The 20,257-nt window shown below is 40.5% G+C and overlaps 2 protein-coding genes across 3 annotated transcripts in view; both read right to left on the bottom strand.

Annotated features, from left to right (window-relative positions):
- LOC135073750 (cytosolic carboxypeptidase-like protein 5) overlaps positions 1–5,277 on the bottom strand; it is a 32,607-nt gene extending 27,330 nt beyond the window's left edge. The window contains exons 1-9 of one of the 2 annotated variants that reach the window (XM_063967921.1): positions 4,745–5,277; positions 4,095–4,246; positions 3,887–4,012; positions 3,568–3,778; positions 3,311–3,432; positions 2,939–3,210; positions 2,030–2,123; positions 1,535–1,735; positions 171–421 (exon numbers count right to left, since the gene is read on the bottom strand). In XM_063967921.1, coding sequence (XP_063823991.1) covers positions 171–421; positions 1,535–1,735; positions 2,030–2,123; positions 2,939–3,210; positions 3,311–3,432; positions 3,568–3,778; positions 3,887–4,012; positions 4,095–4,246; positions 4,745–4,847 — 1,532 coding nt within the window. In that variant the 5' untranslated portion in view covers positions 4,848–5,277. The remainder of the gene's footprint in view (positions 1–170; positions 422–1,534; positions 1,736–2,029; positions 2,124–2,938; positions 3,211–3,310; positions 3,433–3,567; positions 3,779–3,886; positions 4,013–4,094; positions 4,247–4,744) is intronic. The other variant, XM_063967920.1, reaches the window with a different exon arrangement.
- Positions 5,278–6,271: 994 nt separating this feature from the next.
- LOC135074136 (uncharacterized) lies at positions 6,272–17,073 on the bottom strand. Its single transcript, XM_063968439.1, has 7 exons — positions 17,021–17,073; positions 16,765–16,937; positions 11,671–11,799; positions 9,912–10,031; positions 9,111–9,273; positions 8,387–8,515; positions 6,272–8,131 (listed from the first exon to the last, which is right to left on the bottom strand). Exons 1-7 carry the CDS (start codon positions 17,071–17,073, stop codon positions 7,915–7,917), a joined length of 984 nt encoding a protein of 327 aa, XP_063824509.1. The 3' UTR covers positions 6,272–7,914.
- Positions 17,074–20,257: the final 3,184 nt, after the last annotated feature.

Below are 20,257 nucleotides of genomic sequence, written 5' to 3'. Positions count from 1 at the left end.
TATAATCGGTCAAAGTAAACCAGTTTGACTGCAAAAATCAGTTAAAAGTGGTTTTGACCAAGATGTGCAAGTGCACTTCGTGGACCACTTGGAATGCCTCCAGGGACCACCAGTGGTCCGCAGACCACCGGTTAAGAACCACTGATCTATACAATAGAAGAGACACTAACCCAGTAACCGACGAATTGGATTCCATCAGCAAACTGATGGAATTCTTCAATGTGTCCCTTAGCGGCCGGAGCGGGTTGGATCCTTGGAAGTTCAGCTCTTCGCTCGTGCTAAGGTGGACGTTGGAGCCGAGACATGTCCGCAACATGTTGTCGTTGAGAAGCGAGGCTGTCTCCGCGATGTTAGTGTTGGAGGGCTTGGACGAAGTGTCCGATGTTTGGGACGGCATCTCTTGGAGTTTCATGTCGTAGACCTAAAAGGTGATAATAGTGTTAAAGGGTGCTTTGGGTCCATCTTATCGGACTTCAGTCATTGGTAGGTATGTCAACATATTTTATAGTAATGTTGTGTTCGTGTTGAACCTATTTCTAAGATCTGTTCGGTTAGAAAATATTTCGAGTTCAGAGCGTGCACTTGAAAAGTGTAACATGGTCGTGAGATATTTATCATTCTCACTGCCTTTACACTTTTAATTCATGCATAAAACAAAGCTTTTCAAACATTCTAATAATGAAAGGTTTTATCTCTCTTAAGTGTCAGTTAGCTAACCCGATTTTCAGATTGAATATCTGATGTCGTTTTTAATAAAAATGCGTGGCAGTAAGTTATCAGTTAGGTATTAAAACGAGCTTTTGATAAAGCCTAGCGACTAATTAGGCACGCTGAGAAGTACATGTAATAAGCTGATATGGTTTCTACTGGATTATGCGCTTAGCTACTGTAACAGGTATGACGCACAAACTAATGGATAAATAAATACGATGTTCTCAGACAATTTTGGCTCAACTCAAAATATCTATAGGAACAATGTTACGTAGAAATAAATAGATGGTAACTGTAGATCCTTGTGGGACGTCCATCCACAAGGTGGAGCGACGACATCATAAAGGTAGCAGGAAGGCGCTGGACGCAGGCCGCTACCAACCGGGCAGCATGGAAAGCATTGGGGGAGGCCTATGTTCAGCAGTGGACGTCCTATGGCTGAGATGAGTATGATGATGAACTGTAGAGGCGGCGAGATTTGAACTAAAGGTGAACGCACACCTTTCTGCCCCGCAAGAGGCTCACTACCCGCAATGGTCCTTCGAGCCGGATTTAAACAAAGCGTCAGCGGAATAATTTCTGACGAAAACATTTTCAGCATGTTCGGTACTCGTACCTCACTTACTTGTTCCGCTAAGTGTGAGGCCTCCCCGCTAAGGTTCTTGCTGACTTGCTTCCTCGCGCTTTCCGAAGACAGCTGCTTGATGGTGGTGGAAGATTTTATACTGGTCACTTTAGTCTGGCAAACTTCTTGCGTTTGAACTCATTGCCACAGGCCGCGCTAGTATGGGAGATGCTAAACTCAGTAATTACATTCACGTGCCTCACTTACTTGTTCCGCTAAGTGCGCGGCCTCCCCGCTTAGGTTCTTGCTGTCTTGCTTCCTCGCGCTTTCTGAAGATGGCTGCTTGATGGTGGTGGAAGACTTCGTGCTGGTCGTGGACTTGCCCGACTTCTCGCGTTTGAACTCGTTGCCTTTGAACGTGGAGGCGTTTGAGGATTTCTTCTTCTTTGCGTCTAGTAGCTGTTGGGGGATGTAACATTTCATTAATTATTAAGGTGATAAATTCGAAACTGGTTAGACTCGTAGACGGCGACCGACCACGGGCCGGACAGTGTATTGTAGGGAGACCTCTCACTAGGAGGACCGACGACCTGGAAGTACCTGGATGCGGGATGCATAGGACCGCTCATTGTGAAAATCCTTGGGGGAGGCCTTTGTCCAGCAGTGGAGGTTATTTGGCTGAAACGAATGAAATTCACGGTGTAGTTCAACGTCATAATAACAATGGCTTCCAAATGTAATAACGTCAGTTACCTCTGCACTTTCGCTGATGTTCTGTATACTCCGTGAAGTGAAACTTTTGCTATCTTCGATGATGTCTTCTTTTTCACAGCCAAAGTGGTAGTACCTGTGGAACGAAATGTGTTTTGCTAATAAAATAAAATGTAGGCATGATGCAAAACTTTATGCTAGTTAGTCACTTCTTTTTGAGTTTTTATGCCGGGTTATACATTTAAACATTTGTTACTCAGGTTAAATAACACTAAATATTCGGAAAACTTTAAACTTCTGCATTTAACTACTTCTAAAGTTTCAAACTGTCGTTGGCTTCAGAACTAATAGATTTGACCTGCCGTGAATTTGTTTCAACTATTTTAAAACTTCACGACGATGTCCTGTGAACACGCGATACAGCTTTTAGGGAATTTCGCTTAGTCGTTTCTTGGAAGATATAACGCGATGTCACACCTTGACTGTGGTCATAAACATTAGGATACATTGTTATTTTACGGTTGAAGGTGCCGCGTTAAAATGTCGTTCTGCAGCCATAAACGTCGCTTATTTAACAGTTTGTTGCGGCTTGTAATAATACAGAAACAGACAAAACTACTTGCATACATTGTATTTTGTAGAATTTGAATAGAAAATAAATGTTAAACTCTGTCGATCATTAAATTCAGTAAACAGTACTCGGGAAAAATAGCATCTATTTTCCAAGAAACAAAAAACTACCTCACTATAAAAAACATGTTACAATCGGTTAAAATAAAAGCCTTCTACCTTTGGATGCCTATTTAATTCTTTGTATGGGTGTCTTTCTTGTCTTAAGAAGATTATTTTTTTTTTATTCTTTTTCAGAAAAGGTAACAACATTGGTTGAGCCCAAAAATGTTTCTTTTGAATTACTGCCTGTTTACAGTTAGTAGATAAAATAAGAAATACCTTATTAGCGCTCTCGAAGCGTACACAGTGGGGTGATAGACAAGCGATGGGTTCAAATAGACCCTGTTCAAGTTGACACCCCGCGTGTCCGTCCGGTAATGGCCCCTCGCGACCCCGTCAGGGTTGAGGAAGGGGATCATCTTGAACACGTAGTGCTTCCGTAGCTGGACCGCAATCGGATCGTTCCGGTTAAGCAGCAGATTGAGGAAGCCGTTGAAGACGAAACTTGAAGGTGTTTCACCGGGGTGCACTCGCGCCGATATGAAGATTATCTGTTGAATATTAAATGTTTTAAAACAACAGTATCTTTCCTTGAATCATTGCTGACGTGTAAAGGAAGTTTTTATTTCTTAGGTTTTATATTTATTATACCTTTTTATTCTGGAACTTAAAAGGTCGTTCTTGGTTTTCTGGGAAAAGATTCTTGAGCCTCTCCTCCTTTTCTGTTGTGATACCGTGATGTGATGTTATCGTTAACAAATCGACACGTCTTCCTACAACATAAAATATTTATGAAAAATCAAATATTTATTGAGATATTAGAAAATAGAACAGACTTTATTGTACACCACATAAGACAAGAAAAATGTAATAAATATTACGAGTTTTTATTGTAATGTATGGGTTACCTTCAAGTGAATAGATGAGACATTCTCTGTAATAGTAAATGTCATCCAGAGACTGAGGTGGTGGCAGAGGAAGCATCTTCATGTCAATAGAATTCAGAGCTATTTGGAGCTCAGCAAAGGAGAATGGATATGTGAATGCAAAAAATGTTGTAGCCTTCATATTCTCTGAAGTACGATATTTGAAACTTAACGTGAAGGTGTTGTCATCCGTCTGTAAAATAAAAAAAATATTTTTTGAAATAATTTTACATACTATATGAAGTAATGCATGCCAACGAGAGGTATAAGCATAAAATAAAGAACTGCCGGTGTATATTACCGAATGTACAGGACGATCCCTGATCCTCTCCCACTGAGGCTTCCCAGGCAACGTCCGAGTGACTGGAGCCATTCCTTGGTTGTACATCTTAGCTTGTTTATTTAGGTTTATAAGATTTAGCCGCACCTGAAATATGGCAAAAGTAATTGTAATGAAATAATGTGAATAGTAATCTAGGAAACGTTATTAAAATATGTTATATTCTTACCAATACATTAGGCTCACTAGCCTGCACTCCAAAATAGAACCATGTTCGATTCCCATTCTCGAACTCCGTGCCAGCGCAGTCCGGACGAGTCCACAAGTTGAACTCATAGTCTGGGGTCTCGGTTGCATTTGTTTTTGGGTTCACACTGGGAGCTGGAAAACATGATTCATGATAAATGGGATATTCATCCCATTTGTTTTGAGTGCAAACATAAACACAAAGTAGAGCTTAGAAATTAATGAATAAATTGTGATTTGACTTTTGATATAGTCCAATTCTAATTGGAAATGCTGCTGATTCATATTGGAATTTATCTAAAACTCATAAAAGTCTAAAAAACATAACTATTTTATGTACAGTTCATACAGAGTGTTTTCTATTGTTTCTCCAACAAGCATTTATAAATAGCTAACTAAATATTGCAAGGAACATCAGAACAAAGAATATTTGTGTCAAGTGGAGGTTACTCTAATTGGACATAAAAAAGTTATTTTAAGACCTGCTAAGGACTGAAAATAGTTCTTTGTCGAAATCACTATTAGTCTTCGAGACCATGAAAAAGGCAGAACCAATTGGCAGCGAAATAATTAGAATCCCGACATTGGACTTTGTATAAATTTAATGAATAAAATACTACGGAAATGACTTACCTATGAGCTCCGTGGGCACCCTCTCTACATGCCCGAGATTCCCAGAGTCAAAATTATGAATGAAATAAAATCCACCGCACTCTATCAAATTGTTGTGATCCATAACTAAAAATTATTTTGGACTACATCATACAAAAAAATCACAAAGTCGCGGATGTTTGCGAGCCGTTTTGAGAACTTCTACTTTATTAATTTGTCCAATAAACTGTAAGATTGAACCTGCATGTTTGGTAATTTCAAAATGACACTCAAAAACGGAGACTGCACTGTTTTTCTAAACAAAATTATGTAATTTTGTTGACATCGATTGACGGATAACAGCTGATTTGTTTTATTGGTGTTCTTTTAATTTATTAAAGTGTCCGACCACAGTTTTTAAACAGGTAATTTGTATGAAAAATTATGTTGATTTTTTATAATTAATTTTATTTTATAACACTGTAAATATTTCTTACATTCACTTTTTATTTAGAAATTAGAAAGACACTATGCCATCATGAAATTTTATCCAAGATGGCTGCCAGTGGCAATCGCGACATGAGTGCCAGTATCAAAATGTTCTAAAAAAGGTTTCACTTTTTTAAATCCTATAATATTTTATTCAATTTTATTTCATAATAATATTATTGCATTCGTCTTTTCTTAATAATTAAGTCCTTTTAAGGTCATTTAAAAATTTTTAGCAATTCATTATTGAAAAAGTTTTAAAATGTTGCCAGTAAATAAAAGATAATTAACCTTGAATCAATAGTTTCAGTAGTTTCAGGCCCTTCCGCTTTTAATTTTTTTGTATCCGGTTTCCGGGCGGGAAAAGTATGAGAGAGAGAGAGAGAGAGAGTTATTAGAGATTCTGACTTGCTTTAATTAAATTAAAGATTTTATGCTATACAGGGTGGAATTTGGTAATGCCATCAGGAACGAAAATACTTTTATACTGTAGATAGAAAATTTTACTCGAAAAATATATTCCTATAATTTTGAAAAGAAAGAGAACTGCATTCAGACTTCCGAAAATTTTTCGAAAATTCACCACCACACCATACAATTTTCTGTAAATATTATTTAAGAATTCATGGTTTTCCTTTCATTTAATTTATCAAGTTTGTTCCATACTTTGTTCTAAGACGATCGATGCAATAAAAGTACCGGGTATGTATAATTTTTACTTGATTTTAGGTAGTTGGTCGATTCCCGAGTGTAGCAAGCAAATTTTTGAAAATCTTTAAAGTTAAATTTCTTTTCACAAATAAAATAATGTTTTCTTTGAGTAAAATCCGCCCTCCACTTTGGGAACCAATGCTGTATACCAACATAAATAAATATATTTAGTCTGAATTTTCTTATATGAGTTCTTGCGTAGCAACTGTGAGTAAATTTAATCCCACCACTTGATACCCAGTGTGGATAGGCCATCCGTTAGAGGCTTTTTATTAATTTTTAGTCCGTATAGGTAACTTAACCCTGTTAAGTTTTTCGCTGCCAGTTTCTAATATAATTATAACTACACTAATAAAATAAAACCAGAAAAATATGTCAAATTTGTATTTTCATTTCATCCTTATGACTATAACAATATTAAATAAGCTTAAACTTAATTACAATACAATATATTATTTTAGGCGTGGCACTTAACTACTGATTATAAAAAAAATACGACCCTTACAATTTCAACTTACTTGGCCAATAAATGCCATCATCACATAACTTACAAATTGATAATACGTCTAACCTAGTCGCTATCCTCTACTTAAATGTGGACTATGTTACTACAGTTGCATCTTACTAAATTTGTCTTTTCTGAGCACAATTTTAATGCGACAAGTCAGGTTCATAATCAGGCAACAATAGTTAAACAGTAAGTAGTTCATTACGGAAGGCAGCAGTTCAAAGTAAACTGTAGCGCTGCACCGTCTGTGTACCTACTTATACCTAGTAGGTACGATGTTGTTAAAAAATAGGTCCTAACTATTGTTGCATGGTTATAAACCCGATTAAAGGAACAGAAGCGAACATACAAATACTCATATGGACGAGTTAAGGTAATATTTTGGCATCTTCTTTTGGCTCCTTCACCAAAATAATGATATGACTGTGTAAATGAAATGAAACATACGATTTTTACAGCTGTAATGATTAAAAGACTTACAGGCATAGTTAGATTACTAGGAATTTTCATAAGAGTAGATTGAAATCTACCTACTATCTTAATATTATAGTGAAAAACTACGAAGTAGTATTATGGTACATAAATCGTATAATTTATGTCATGAATGAATAAAATATTGATTGTAACGTGCCTTATTATTTTAATAGTGTGGGTGCTTTCACAAATAAAACAGATTCAAAGATAGCATTTTCCTAGCCCTCTTGGCTATGCCTCGCACGATTTGAAAAGTTAGACGTCAACAAGTTAAAACAAAAATATCACATTTCGGACCTATTCTAGGGTACGTGATTTCATGTACTCTTATGTAATAAATACACTTAAACTTAATTTACGCACAAATGAATGTAATGGACAATCTCTTACATACTTCATTAATATAATGAGGAACGATTTATCCTACTGAGCCGATATTATTACAACATTTCGTTTCTACCACGCTTAATACGACGTCACAATACAATAATGATTTAAAACAATTTGCTACAGACCAAACGACTAGAATGCTCACATGCATTACAACTGTCTGAACGATTATTAAACAAAATGCTTTATACATTAAAGATGCTGGAATAAATAATCACAAATACATAAATACGCCATTACAAACACTACATGTACACTTTCTATTATACCGATCTCGCTCGAAACATTTGGCGTCTTTATTGCTAAGAAGAGGTGATAGAAAAATTGCCGTGTCTGAATCAAAATATTGCACCAGTAGCTAGAGGCCGTCCAGGCTTAACTAATAACATTTCAATCCACCTAAATAAAATTATCCACGACTTTCGAGGTGTTCGAACAGTGAGCGCTAGCGGAAGACGAATGTGATTGTTTGAGCAGATATCAAAATTTACAAGCGCTTTATTGTGAATTTATCCAAAGTTCGTCCACTGATAGTTTGCGAGTTCGAGACTTGAATTCGACAATAAAGATCACATTCCGGCGTCACACACGCGCGTTCTTCACTTAAATTTGAACATAGTGTCTAGTGTTTTAGGGGGGGTTAACCCTTTCCCTCGTCGGGTATGGTGATGGAGACAGTGGAGGGCCGGGAGGGTTTGTGCACAGGGGGGCTGGGGCGAGAGATTTCGTCGGTGGTGGTGAGCTTGCATTCCACCACGCGGTAGTTGCAGGATGGGGGACAGTCGAACTCCGGCCGCGACACCGAATTTGGGATGCTTTCCTCGATGCTCTTTGACTCGTCCTTGAATGGGGGGCAGCTGGAAAAGAACAAACTTTGTTTTATTTCCTTTGTTAGAAGCAGTCCTATGCGAATGTTATTGGAAAGGGCCTTCAGCTATTGCTACTTCAGACGCTTAGGTATTGTGGCAATATTCACCACCCACACAAAAAAGTATTTATTACTTAAAGATGTCACATGTACAATTTATTCTGGCGGGCTCTGCACTAAGCAAGAAGCTGAAGAAGTTCATTTTTATTTAAAAAAATAACACATTTATTTGTCCAGGACTCACCTCAAAGGCGGCGGGGTGGGAGACCTCGATAAGGGGAAGCTGGCGACTTCCCTCGATATGGCCAGCGATTTGATGGAGCCGAAGGTCTGCTCAGGGCTAAGCGGGGCTCCCAGCACTGATGCCATGCCTCTGTAAATAGATAGATATAATGTAGAAAACGTCTCTACTTAGCTACGAGTATGTTTTTTTGGCTCTATATGGGCTGTTAAAGGCTGTTGTTAGGTTAAAGGTAGTTATTATAAAATAACATTGGGAATACATTGTTGCTAAGTAATCTTGTAAAGAGGTTGCAAAGTATAATTTTATTATTATTGGTGTGGAATATTACCTACGTTACGCAAACTTAGATACGCGTTGAGTCATTTAAGACTCACAGTTCACAGTTACCAAGTCGCAACAAAGAAAAAGCATTGATAGACAGATTAACTGGTATCGTTCATCAAGCGTTGTGTATGCTGCGTTTTAGGAGATCATTGCGAGACTTCCGAAAACGTAGAAGATACTTAATAAGCCTAGGTCTTATTTAACCTTTGACAAACGTTAAAAATCTGTCAAACTCCAAACAAAAGTTAAATAAAGGTGGTGCAACTCAGCCTAAATAATGGAAAAGTTTAAATAGTTTTCCCTTAATCTTTTCTTTTTCGTGTCTCGTTCTATTCCAAAAAAAAATTAAATCAAACTTTTTTTATTTGTTAATGGCCAGGGCAGGGTTTAGAACACTTACACCACAGAGTCGGAGGGCACCAAGAAGGGAAGTGGCGGCGGGCAGGGCGCGTCGGCGCGCGCGGGCGAGGCAGGCTCCGTGGAGCGTGGGCAGCGTGGCGCTTCGCCCTCCTCCACCATTCCCAGCCAGCCGCGCAGGAAGCGCCAGAGCCCTGAGGGGCTGTCTGCAATGTGCATATACCTCATTAGTAAAGTCATCAATCCTCATTGACTGTAAATGTACATAAACCTCATTAGAACTACCTAAAGAGGTACATGACGTCCACTATTGAACAAAGGCCTCCCCCAAGCATTGCCTCATCATTTCAGCCAAATGACGTCCACTGCTGGACAAAGGACTCCCTAAACATTTCTATAACGACCGGTCCTGCGCTGTCCGTATCCAGTCACTTTGCGCGACTTTCATTAGATCGTCAGTCCACCTAGTGGAAAGCCTGCCCACTATTAGTACTGCCTGCTAAAAGTCGACAATCCTCAATGTCTGTTCGTGAAACCTCATAGTACCTACTGTCTACTTCTAAAAAGTCCTCAATCCTTATGCTTTGGATGATATATTGTTAATTACCATGCATTCATGTTGAGGAAAGAGTTTAGGAAAATGACACAAAAACTATAAGGGTTCCTTGTCAGGACTACGGAACCCTAAAAAGGAGATGGCCCAATATCATGAACATTTTCTTTCGTGATAGGGCCAACTGACTGTGAGCGCAAATCTTCTTCTGGAGAGCGAGTTCCTGTTGTCCTTATTTTTCCGAAGAAATATTTAATAGAAAAGTGATTTACTGACAAATATAGTACTTACGAGAATATTTTCTGCTATTTTGAGGACTTAGAGGGTAGAAGTCGCCGTGGATGGGACAGTGGAACGCCAGCCTGCGCTGCCGCCGTTGCGCGGCCCGCATCAAGATGCAAAGCACGATGCCTGCAAATAACCATAAGTTAATTAAAATATTATGAAGAACTTCAAGATTTATGACGAACTAGCTTTTGCCCGCGGCTTCACCCGCGTGAAATTTAGTTTGTCACAGATTGTCATAAATTATAGTCTATATTATTCTGGGTTATAACATTAATATTGTAAAGTTTTGTCAAAATCCGTTCAGTAGTTTTTTGCGTGAAAGAGTACAAACATCCAGACATCCAAACTTTCGCATTTATAATATTAGTAGGATTACCTAGTAGGATATTCGTTTCTCTCGTTTCAGCCAAATGATGTCCACTGCTGGACAAAGGCCTCCTCCAAGGTTTTCCACAATGCACGGTCCTGCGCTGCCCGCATCCAGGCTCTTCCCGCGACCTTTACGAGATCGTCGGTCCACCTAGTAGGAGGCCTGCCCACGCTACGTCTTCCAGCCCGTGGTCGCCACTCGAGAACTTTTCTGCCCCAACGGCCATCGTCTCTACGAGCTATGTGCCCCGCCCACTGCCACTTGGTTTTAGCAATTCTGCGAGCTATGTCGGTCACTTTGGTTCTCCTGCGGATCTCCTCATTTCTGATTCGATCACGCAGGGAATATTCGTTTCTATCACTAATAGAATGTTCAGTGATCTACACAGTGTGTTCCATCATCAAGCAAGTGAAGGCTTGTGAAGGCTTAAATCCCAGACAGAATGTTTGGAAATGAATTAAAGAAAGTTGGTCTTAAATAAAATAAACTAATAGAAGATGTGAAGAGAAATACTGTTTTCGATCAGTTTATTGCAGCTAATAGATTTTTACTGGCGGATGAGAAATCTGCGTGCATAGATGAAAGCAAGTCGCTGCAACGCGTAATTTGCTTTAGATAAAAATCTAGATTGATAGACTATCAATGATAGTCGATGAATAACTTGATTTCATTTAAATTTCTCCTATGAATTTTAGTAGAGATCACACAAACGATTAATAATTCAGTTGGCGAAATTGCGGTCCCCTATAAATAAATTACCATAATCGCCTGTTCATCTGATCATTTATTATGGCGGAACCGATTTGCATAATTTTCCTATTATCATCCGGTCAATCGCTGGTACAATGTGTCTGCTTTGTTACAAATGTTAGGTAAGCAAGCATGGGAAATGGGAAATCTACCGTTGGTGAGCAGTTATGTAAACAGCATTCAGATGTAACAATCTTGTAAATTGATTGTCAATATTTTGAGACAAGAGAAAACTGGATAATGTGCTCCTGTAGGAATTAATACAATTTTCTCTACCCATTTCTTTTTCTCTTACGGCGTGAAAAAAGCTGGCAAGAAAAACTCCATCACATTTTTTCCTTTTACCTATGTGTTCTTTAATTCCAAATTAATTTTTTTTACTAACCAGCAATGGTCATAAAACTCATGAGGGTTTGCAAGAGTTCGCAGTGAAGGTACGACACTACCTTATTTTTTCTTTTTCGTGTTCTATTCCAAATTCAAATTTTTTTTACTAACCAGCAATGGTCATGAGCCCGGCACCTGACGATGCACACTGGGCCGAGCACGTGCGAGTTGCCAGTGAAGGCGATGCGATATTATCATTATTTTTTGTTTTTCTTCTTCTATTTTAAATTCAAATCTTGAATATTTTTTACTAACCAGCAATAGTCATGAGGGCACCAGCGACGATGCACACTGGGCCGAGCACGCGCGAGTTGCCAGTGAAGGCGATGCGCGCCGCATAGTGGTCAGGCTCCTCGTTCTCGCCGCAACCGCGATACGATGCCGCTGAAAAGAAAAAAATAATCTTAAAATGCAATGATTCAAACCAATAGATAAGGACTCTTTCCACGGCAATCTAGTTTTGCGGGATCTTGCATTTCTGGATATCGCAAAACTGCACTTGTGTGGTCACATGCCAGTATCCCATTTTTTTGCAAGAAAATGTATGCAGGAAGTCACGTCTATACAGAACACGTCTAAACAATACTTGTAATTAAACTGGATCCTGCCTTTTTTTGGTCCGTTCAATAACAAAACCGAATCCGAAATTCGTTTTTTTACGGGACACTGTAAACGGGATGTCTTAAAACACAAGTTAAACGAGATCCTGCAAAAATGATATCGCCGTGGGTAAGAGAACTAAGACGGCAAAGAGATATAATTACATCATCGCATAGACCACATATTTTGTAGTAGGTAAGTATAGGCACTGTGTGGGGGCCTAAAGTCTGGCGCTTAGCAATTGGCGTGCCTCCAAATCGTAGCTCAGTGTTGCATGCTCTACAGTTAAGACTGTCGCCTGCAGATGACGTCGATGCAGCCGACTAAATGGGGTACAAACATAAAGAAGAGAGATGCCAACTAATGCGCCGAGTTCGAAACTCAGTGTCGCATTAGAAATTCACACACAAAATAATCAAAATATGTGCGAATAACCTTTAGTACTACGTAAGCAATGTAAACTGTTAACATTATGACGTTGCTGCAGTCATCATTGCTGTCACGAGGAAAGTGTTCTGTTTTTGGGCATATTGCAGCGACACCGACCCCGCCCCCTTGATATTGTCACATCTCTCTTTAGATTCTGTGATCTGTGGGTACAAAGCAATAGGCTGCACTAACTGGGGTACAATTATGCGGGTCGCGTCGTAATACTATCCCAAACAATTTATATCCATTGTCCTGATGGATATCGCGGACAAGTGTGACAATACACATGCCTTTCTTAATACGACGTATCGTATCACTTTCAGTGTACATTCCGACATTACATAAGATGGTGTCGATTATAATTTTAGTTACCTGCTTTGAAAATAATTAGGAATAAACTAAAGAACTATAAAGCTCCTCATCATAGTTTCTTTAATGCCTAGGTACGGAATACACCAAAAACCTGATGTAGAATTATTATAAACGTAATTTTTATGTTTTCAGTGAAGACTTAAATTGCATTATAAAATAGTACTCCTTTAACATATTTAACTAGGTACTAAAGTTTTAGATACGGTAGTAAAACAGTATTAAAAATTTAAGCGTCCAACTTTCGATTAAAGTTGTTATGCCGGAATAGCGACGCCTACTCTGAAATGTAGGACAAACCGATATTCTGTGAAAGAAACGACCGAACTATACATTAAATTGACTTTATAGGCAATGTAGAGCATTTCATAGAGATTATCGATACATATAATTTATTACCAAGTATGGATTTTCAAAATTTTAAATTAATTTCAAAAATGAACAAACAATGGCTATTGAAGAAATACTAATTAAAAATTAAGCCTTTATTAATTAATCTGAATGTTAAATTTCCAAGAATAGCACTGCAATGGGAAACATTTTCCCAATTAAAAGGGATTTATTCTACTTTTAATCCACCGCAGTGCACTAGCGAAGGCTACCAATTAGTACGGGATATCACGTTGCGGTGTGCAGTAAATGTACGCTTGCGGCTTAATCTACGAGTAGCTTGGCTCTAGAAACGAGAAACAAACAATATTACACGTCCCTACAATCGTATTTTTTTCCAATAGGTACCATCTACAATTTATTGGATAAGTAATGAACAGGCTATACTTAGTAATGTTAACACTGTCTGTCAGACATATAAACATTTACGAGCGGAAAATTCCGTGTACTTAATGGTGGATTTCAGTCAGGTAAATATTATAGACTCAGATCATAGTAGTATGATCTGAGATTATAGACGATTCCTGTTTTTGTGAAGGAATCACGAATTTGGTAATACTGCAGCCAATTTATTCGGTTACATCATTTACATGAAAAGCAAAGTAATACTTTATTTGATGTTTACAATAACAAACGCGTTATTTTTATTCAAAAACTTTCAATCACACTGCTAAAAGTAACTTTAATCGACAAAAACATCAAATAACACTGTTTCAGATAAGGTATTTTCGTTTACTCATTTGTTTTCGATGTACTTTCACTGAAAATAAACCATTCATATCTCCATCACCTTTGAAGCTAATGGTCGGTTAGGTGTGTACTGTCTTTCAGCGGTAACTAAAAATATCTGACATTGTTGCAAGGGTACCGACTTCAAGGAAGATCTCTTTTCTGTGGGAATGATAATTAGGTACGAACATATTTTACGACGAACGAATGTACGAACATATTTACCTATCCATCTCAATGTAAAATTTTATTTATACGAGCGACTGACTTCGCACGTTACACCTACCTATTATACATAGAAACCGTCCTCTTAAAGCACTAAAAGATGAAAACAGCTAAAACCCGTTGCGTAGTTAAAAGACCTAAGCGTACAGACAGCGGCACTATGTAAAGACTATATGCTTCTATATTCTAGCTAGTGACTAACATAGAGAAGGTCCTAGCATCAAGCAAAAACCTTTTCAAATATCAGCAAAACGATCTTCCTTTCTTCGCGTCATAAAATAGTCGCAAAAGCCTGGATGCCGATTGGAAACGCGTTAACATACCGAGAATAGCTTCTAGATTACATTTTCGGGAAATGTTATTGGTACGTAGGATTCCTTGGACGTATAGTCCACGTCAAAAGATTTGAGCAATATTGTTTTACAGAAATTTATGAAGACTGAAATGTCTTAATATAAGTAATCAAAGATAGTTCGTTCGTTTCAGCCAAATGACGTCTACTGCTGGAAAAAAGCCTACCGCAAGGATTTTCCATAACGACCGGTCTTGCGCTGCCCGCATCCAGGTTCTTCCAGCGACCTTTACCAGATCGTCGGTACACCTAGTGGGGGTCCTGCCCACGCTACATCTTCCGCCCCGTGGTCGCCACTTGAGAACTTTTCTGCCCCAACGGCCATCAGCTCTACGAAACTATGTGCCCTGCCCTATCAAAGACAGATTCGGCGACAATATAAAGCTAATTTGATTGCATTTGGACTGTGGTTTACGCACACATGCACATTGCACAGTATTGATTTTAGAATAAATGTTGTGGGCCGGCATTTCGTAAGCAATGCTACGCTTCCAGATTAAAACTGGGTCTTGAACAGCGTTTAGTTCTAAGTAGAAAGTACATGATCTACTCCTAACTCGTTCCGTTGCATAACCAGACGTCGGATCGGGGACAAGATGCAGAAAATCTGTTAATCAAATGAGCCTCTCTATATGAAAACCGTAGCAAATTGAAGAGCAGTACGGGCTTATTCTGTCGTGATCAATATTATGTAATAAAGGTTAGGTTTGTTTAGATGAAACGTAACAAAATTATCACAGCACATCTTTGAAGATTTAAGGAAATTGGTATTTCTATATTTGGTTAAATAGGATGTTTGTCAGAAAATTGTGATAAGCTCATTAGGTACCTACGGGGATCGAACCCGCACGTAGCTTCAGGTATTGTAATCAAATATCCAACCACAGCGCCAAAATCGTGGTCAAAAGTAGAGCTCAGCTTCAAAAGGGTGCAAGTGTGGTGTTATATTTCAACCAATGAGGGTTTTCGCGATTGAAAAATCCGCCAGATGGCAATACGTAGACGGGAGGTCCAAATGCTGCATGATTGGTGGATTTTGACATATCTGTCAATGTCATGTCAAAAATAACCAATCAAAAATGCCGGCCGGCGCGTGTGTGTGTGCGTCCGCGCAACATTACTATGAATTCTCACAGTGCGCGTGGAGCCATGGACGCACAGGGTGACACACGGACCAATCACAGAGCTCTATTCAACGCTGTGCGTTCGATTTGCTGCTTCACGTAAGCAAGCATCGTTTGTGTATATGGGCGTATGTAAAGTTTTGAGAATCTTACCCGTCAGCACGCAGCCGACCAGCAAAAACAAGAAGCCAAAGATCGGGAGGACTATCTGGCAGTTGGCGGCCACCACCACCTCGGCCATACACGGACCAATCACAGAGCTCTATTCAACGCTGTGCGTTCGATTAGCTGCTTCACTTAGGCAAGCATCATTAGTGAATACGGGCGTTAGCGCTCCTGCACACGACGCCGCTACCGCGCCGCCGCCGCGCCGTCGCCGCGCCTTTGCACTGTTCATACGCACCGAGTAAAACGTATAAACAGTGCAAAGGCGCGACGACGCAACGGCGCGCGGCGGCAGCGTGGTAGCGGCGTCGTGTGCAGGAGCGCTTAGTAGGTATAGTTACTATTTAAAGTTTTGAGAATCTTACCCGTCAGCACACAGCCGACCAGCATAAACAAGAAGCCAAAGATCGGGAGGACTATCTGGCAGTTGGCGGACACCACCACCCCCGCCACCGCCAGCCCCCCCTCCACCTTCTTGACGCGTAGCCGCGAGATCGCGGGGGGGCAGCGCGGCTTGCCGGCCGGCGCGTGTGCCACCCTGTGCTTCCGCGCAACATTACTATGAAGTCTCACAGTGCGCGTGGAGCCGTGGACGCACAGGGTGACACACGGAACAATCACAGAGCTCTATTCAACGCTGTGCGTTCGATTTGCTGCTTCACGTAAGCAAGCATCATTTGTGAATACGGGCGTTAGTATAGTTACTACTATCCGTTCGCGATAAGTTTGCCGCTGGCGATATGACGTCACTCAAAGGAAAGCGTCTATAACTTTAGCAAACTATATTGAAAATATTTTTTATATATTAATATTGATAAAAAATGTGTATTTGCGTAAAATAAAACACTTAACTGCGTTTAATCACTAACTAATTGCGTTTAATCGCGTTTGGAGGAGGGGACGCGCATTCCACGGACCGGCAAACTTAGCGCGAACGGGTAGTATGTAAAGTTTTGAGAATCTTACCCGTCAGCACGCAGCCGACCAGCATAAACAAGAAGCCAAAGATCGGGAGGACTATCTGGCAGTTGGCGGCCACCACCACCCCCGCCACCGCCAGCCCCCCCTCCACCTTCTCGACGCGAAGCCGCGAGATCGCGGGGGGGCAGCGCGGCTTGCCGGCCGGCGCGTGTGCCACCCTGTGCGTCCGCGCAACATTACTATGAAGTCTCACAGTGCGCGTGGAGCTGTGGACGCACAGGATGACACACGGACCAATCACAGAGCTCTATTCAACGCTGTGCGTTCGATTTGCTGCTTCACGTAAGCAAGCATCGTTTGTGTATACGGGCGTATGTAAAGTTTTGAGAATCTTACCCGTGAGCACGCAGCCGACCAGCATAAACAAGAAGCCAAAGATCGGGAGGACTATCTGGCAGTTGGCGGCCACCACCACCCCCGCCACCGCCAACCCCCCCTCCACCTTCTCAACGCGAAGCCGCGATATCGCGGGGGGGCAGCGCGGCTTGCCGGCCGGCGCGTGTGCCACCCTGTGCGTCCACGCGCAACATTACTATGAAGTCTCACAGTGCGCGTGGAGCCGTGGACGCACAGGGTGACACACGGACCAATCACAGAGCTCTAGGTATTCAACGCTGTGCGTTAGATTTGCTGCTTCACGTAAGCAAGTATCGTTTGTGTATACGGGCGTTTGTAAAGTTTTTGAGAATCTTACCCGTCAGCACGCAGCCGACCAGCATAAACAAGAAGCCAAAGATCGGGAGGACTATCTGGCAGTTGGCGGCCACCACCACCCCCGCCACCGCCAGCCCCCCCTCCACCTTCTCGACGCGAAGCCGCGATATCGCGGGGGGGCAGCGCGGCTTGCCGGCCGGCGCTCGCACCAGCGGCTCCCCCGGGGGCGACGTTGTCCTGGAGACAAAAGAAGATTGGGATAAGTCTAAAATAAATAAACATCAATGAGTAGTGGTCTTTAAAAGCCGATCCCAAGATTAAAATCGTAGGGCTACCCATCGCACACAAACTCACACAAACTCACACACACTCACACACACAAACACACACATGCACGCACGTACACTTACAAACAGTGAGAATCGACCATTATTCAAATATTTAAAAAACTGTAAGAATTTGCTTCTGTAAAAAACTTTTCTACTGAAATCTAAAAAAATGATTTTATTTTGCATACTAGTGTTAAAGATTACCTATGTACTTAAATTATCGTAACCAGTGTAAGAAGAGCGGGGCCTCCTGCCACAGGTATATCCATATACTTACTAGGTAGGCCCCAGCCTCAGATTAATGTAAGTACTTGCTTGTAAAAGTAAATGAAAAGATTTTTTATTTATTTTTATCAATAGAGCGTTCGTTCGTTCGTTTGTTTCAGCCGAAAGTCCACTGCTGGACAAAGGCCTCCCCCAAGGATTAGGATTTCCACAAAGACCGGTCCTGCGCCGCTCGCATCCAGGCACCTCCCGCGACCTTCACCAGATCGTCGGTCCACCTAGTGGGAGGCCTGCCCACGATACGTCTTCCGGCTCGTGGTCGCCACTCAAGAACTTTCCTGCCCCAGCGGCAATCAGCTCTTTGTACCAGCAATAAAGCGTATGGGGAGCGTACGGCCGATGGGGCAGCAAGGTTCTGGAATGGAGGCCGCTTATCGGAAAACGCAGCGTGGGACTTCCACATACAAGGTAGACCGACGACCTGATAAAGGTAGCAGGAACAAGATGTGGCGCTGGATGCAGGCCACTACCAAACGTTACGGCGATGTGGAAGTCATTGGGGGAGGCCTATGTTGAGCAGTGGACGTCATATGGCTGAAATGATGATGATGATGATGAGAGCGTATGGAAAAGCTACGTGGTCCGGTAGACCTAGGATGCGCGCCGCAATAAGCGTTCATCACGCCGTTTTATCGATTTAACGCGATAAGCCCATACATTTGTCGTCTAAATCATCGATAAGATTTTATCACGGCGCGCATCCTAGTCCGGCTGGAGACAAAAGTTACGATAAGTCTATATAAGTAAAGGGTACGGAAGCCAAAATAGGGGACAATAGCCCAACGGTTTCAGTTCCAGAGTGACCGGCTCGAGTTTTGTAGGCCTATGCGCGCCGCGATAAGCGGTTATCACGGCATTTTATCGATTTTGCCCATACATTTTTACGTCGACAAAGTATATCACAGCGCGCATCTTAGCCCGGCTGAATTCGAGATAGAGTCCGAGTTCCAAATTGACAAAGAAGTCGGTTGATGATAAGGAGCAGTTAAAATACACCTACGGTCTACTCTTTAATCCATACCACACAAAACTGACTAACAAAAGAAATACAAGTACGAAAGAGCATAATTTAGGCGGTATCTGCAGTTTTAAAATGAGCTATGACTGTACTAATCGATAGTGATTAGTTTACTGATGGTTTATTTTATCAAAACGAACTACCTACCTACCTACTACTAAAAATGCCGAAAGACTTTTCATTTATACGATTCTGTGGCGTGCCTCAACGATAGTAAATTATGGCCGAGTAATTTATGAACCATCTGAATTTTTGGCGATTTTTTGCTGCTATAGTAAATGCGGTTCGTTTTCATGATCAAAAACATTATTTGCCGGGGACCATTCGACACCAAATTGATCAGACAGACAGCCTCGCCACAAAAATGTAATATTGATGAAAAGAAACAGGTTTGGTAATGCAATGACCTGAGCGTTGCACAGTGTTTTTTTTGACCCGAAAAAGTGACATTCTGTTTTTATCACTAATATCCAAAGTTTAACTTATTATTAATGTTAGACTAAAACACCCAGGTGACAAATAGCTATAGATTATTTAAAAAAAAATATTTTAGAAAAATTATTTTGTACTGGGTCAAACTACAATTTTATTATTATTTAAAGAAACGTACACACTAAGCTTCTCTTTGCATTGCTGGTAGGTAGGTTGGTGTATGGCGAATATTATTGCACCTATAATTATTTAAAAGTAGTTATAGGAACGACAGTATGATTATTTTTTAAATTTAAGAAATTATTATTTTTCTCTTTTTCTAAGCCGAAGTAGAATCTCTGCTTAGGTCAGATACATTTCTTAAAATAAGCTCTATCACCTATAATTTTTCTATATTCTAACTCGGCCGCAATTTCGAGAAAAAGTATTTTTTCCAAAATGTTAGGATTGTCACAAAAAATGACCTTACGTAGTTCTACTTTCTTTAGGGTTCCGTGGCCAAAGGATGCTAATCGGTCCTAATTATGTGTTTAATTTGTCTTAGGTAGGTTATCAGTTAAATTACTATCAGTGCTCAAGAATACTGTTTCTTCATCATCTTTTAAGATATATGAAGACTCTTGATCATCAGGAGTGGTATTTATATTTGCATAATATTAATTATGTCCCGTTAGCATCCTTTGGCCACGGAACCCTAAAGAAAGTGGAACTACGTAAGGTCATTTTTTGTGACAATCCTAACATTTTGGAAAAAATACTT

The sequence above is a fragment of the Ostrinia nubilalis genome, chromosome 8 (genome assembly GCF_963855985.1).
Source record: "Ostrinia nubilalis chromosome 8, ilOstNubi1.1, whole genome shotgun sequence".
Lineage (NCBI taxonomy): Eukaryota > Metazoa > Arthropoda > Insecta > Lepidoptera > Crambidae > Ostrinia > Ostrinia nubilalis.
This window is presented reverse-complemented; position numbering and strand designations above follow the sequence as displayed.

Excerpts from the sequence above, each read along its gene's own strand:
- LOC135074136 (XM_063968439.1), bottom strand. The coding sequence starts at position 17,073 with ATGCTTGCTTACGTGAAGCAGCAAATCGAACGCACAGCGTTGAATAGA. Across the intron at positions 10,032-11,670 it reads TGCCCTCATGACTATTGCTG|GCATCGTGCTTTGCATCTTG; the intron begins GTTAGTAAAAAA and ends GGTTATTTGCAG. Across the intron at positions 8,516-9,110 it reads GTGCCCTCCGACTCTGTGGT|AGGCATGGCATCAGTGCTGG; the intron begins GTAAGTGTTCTA and ends ATCTATTTACAG.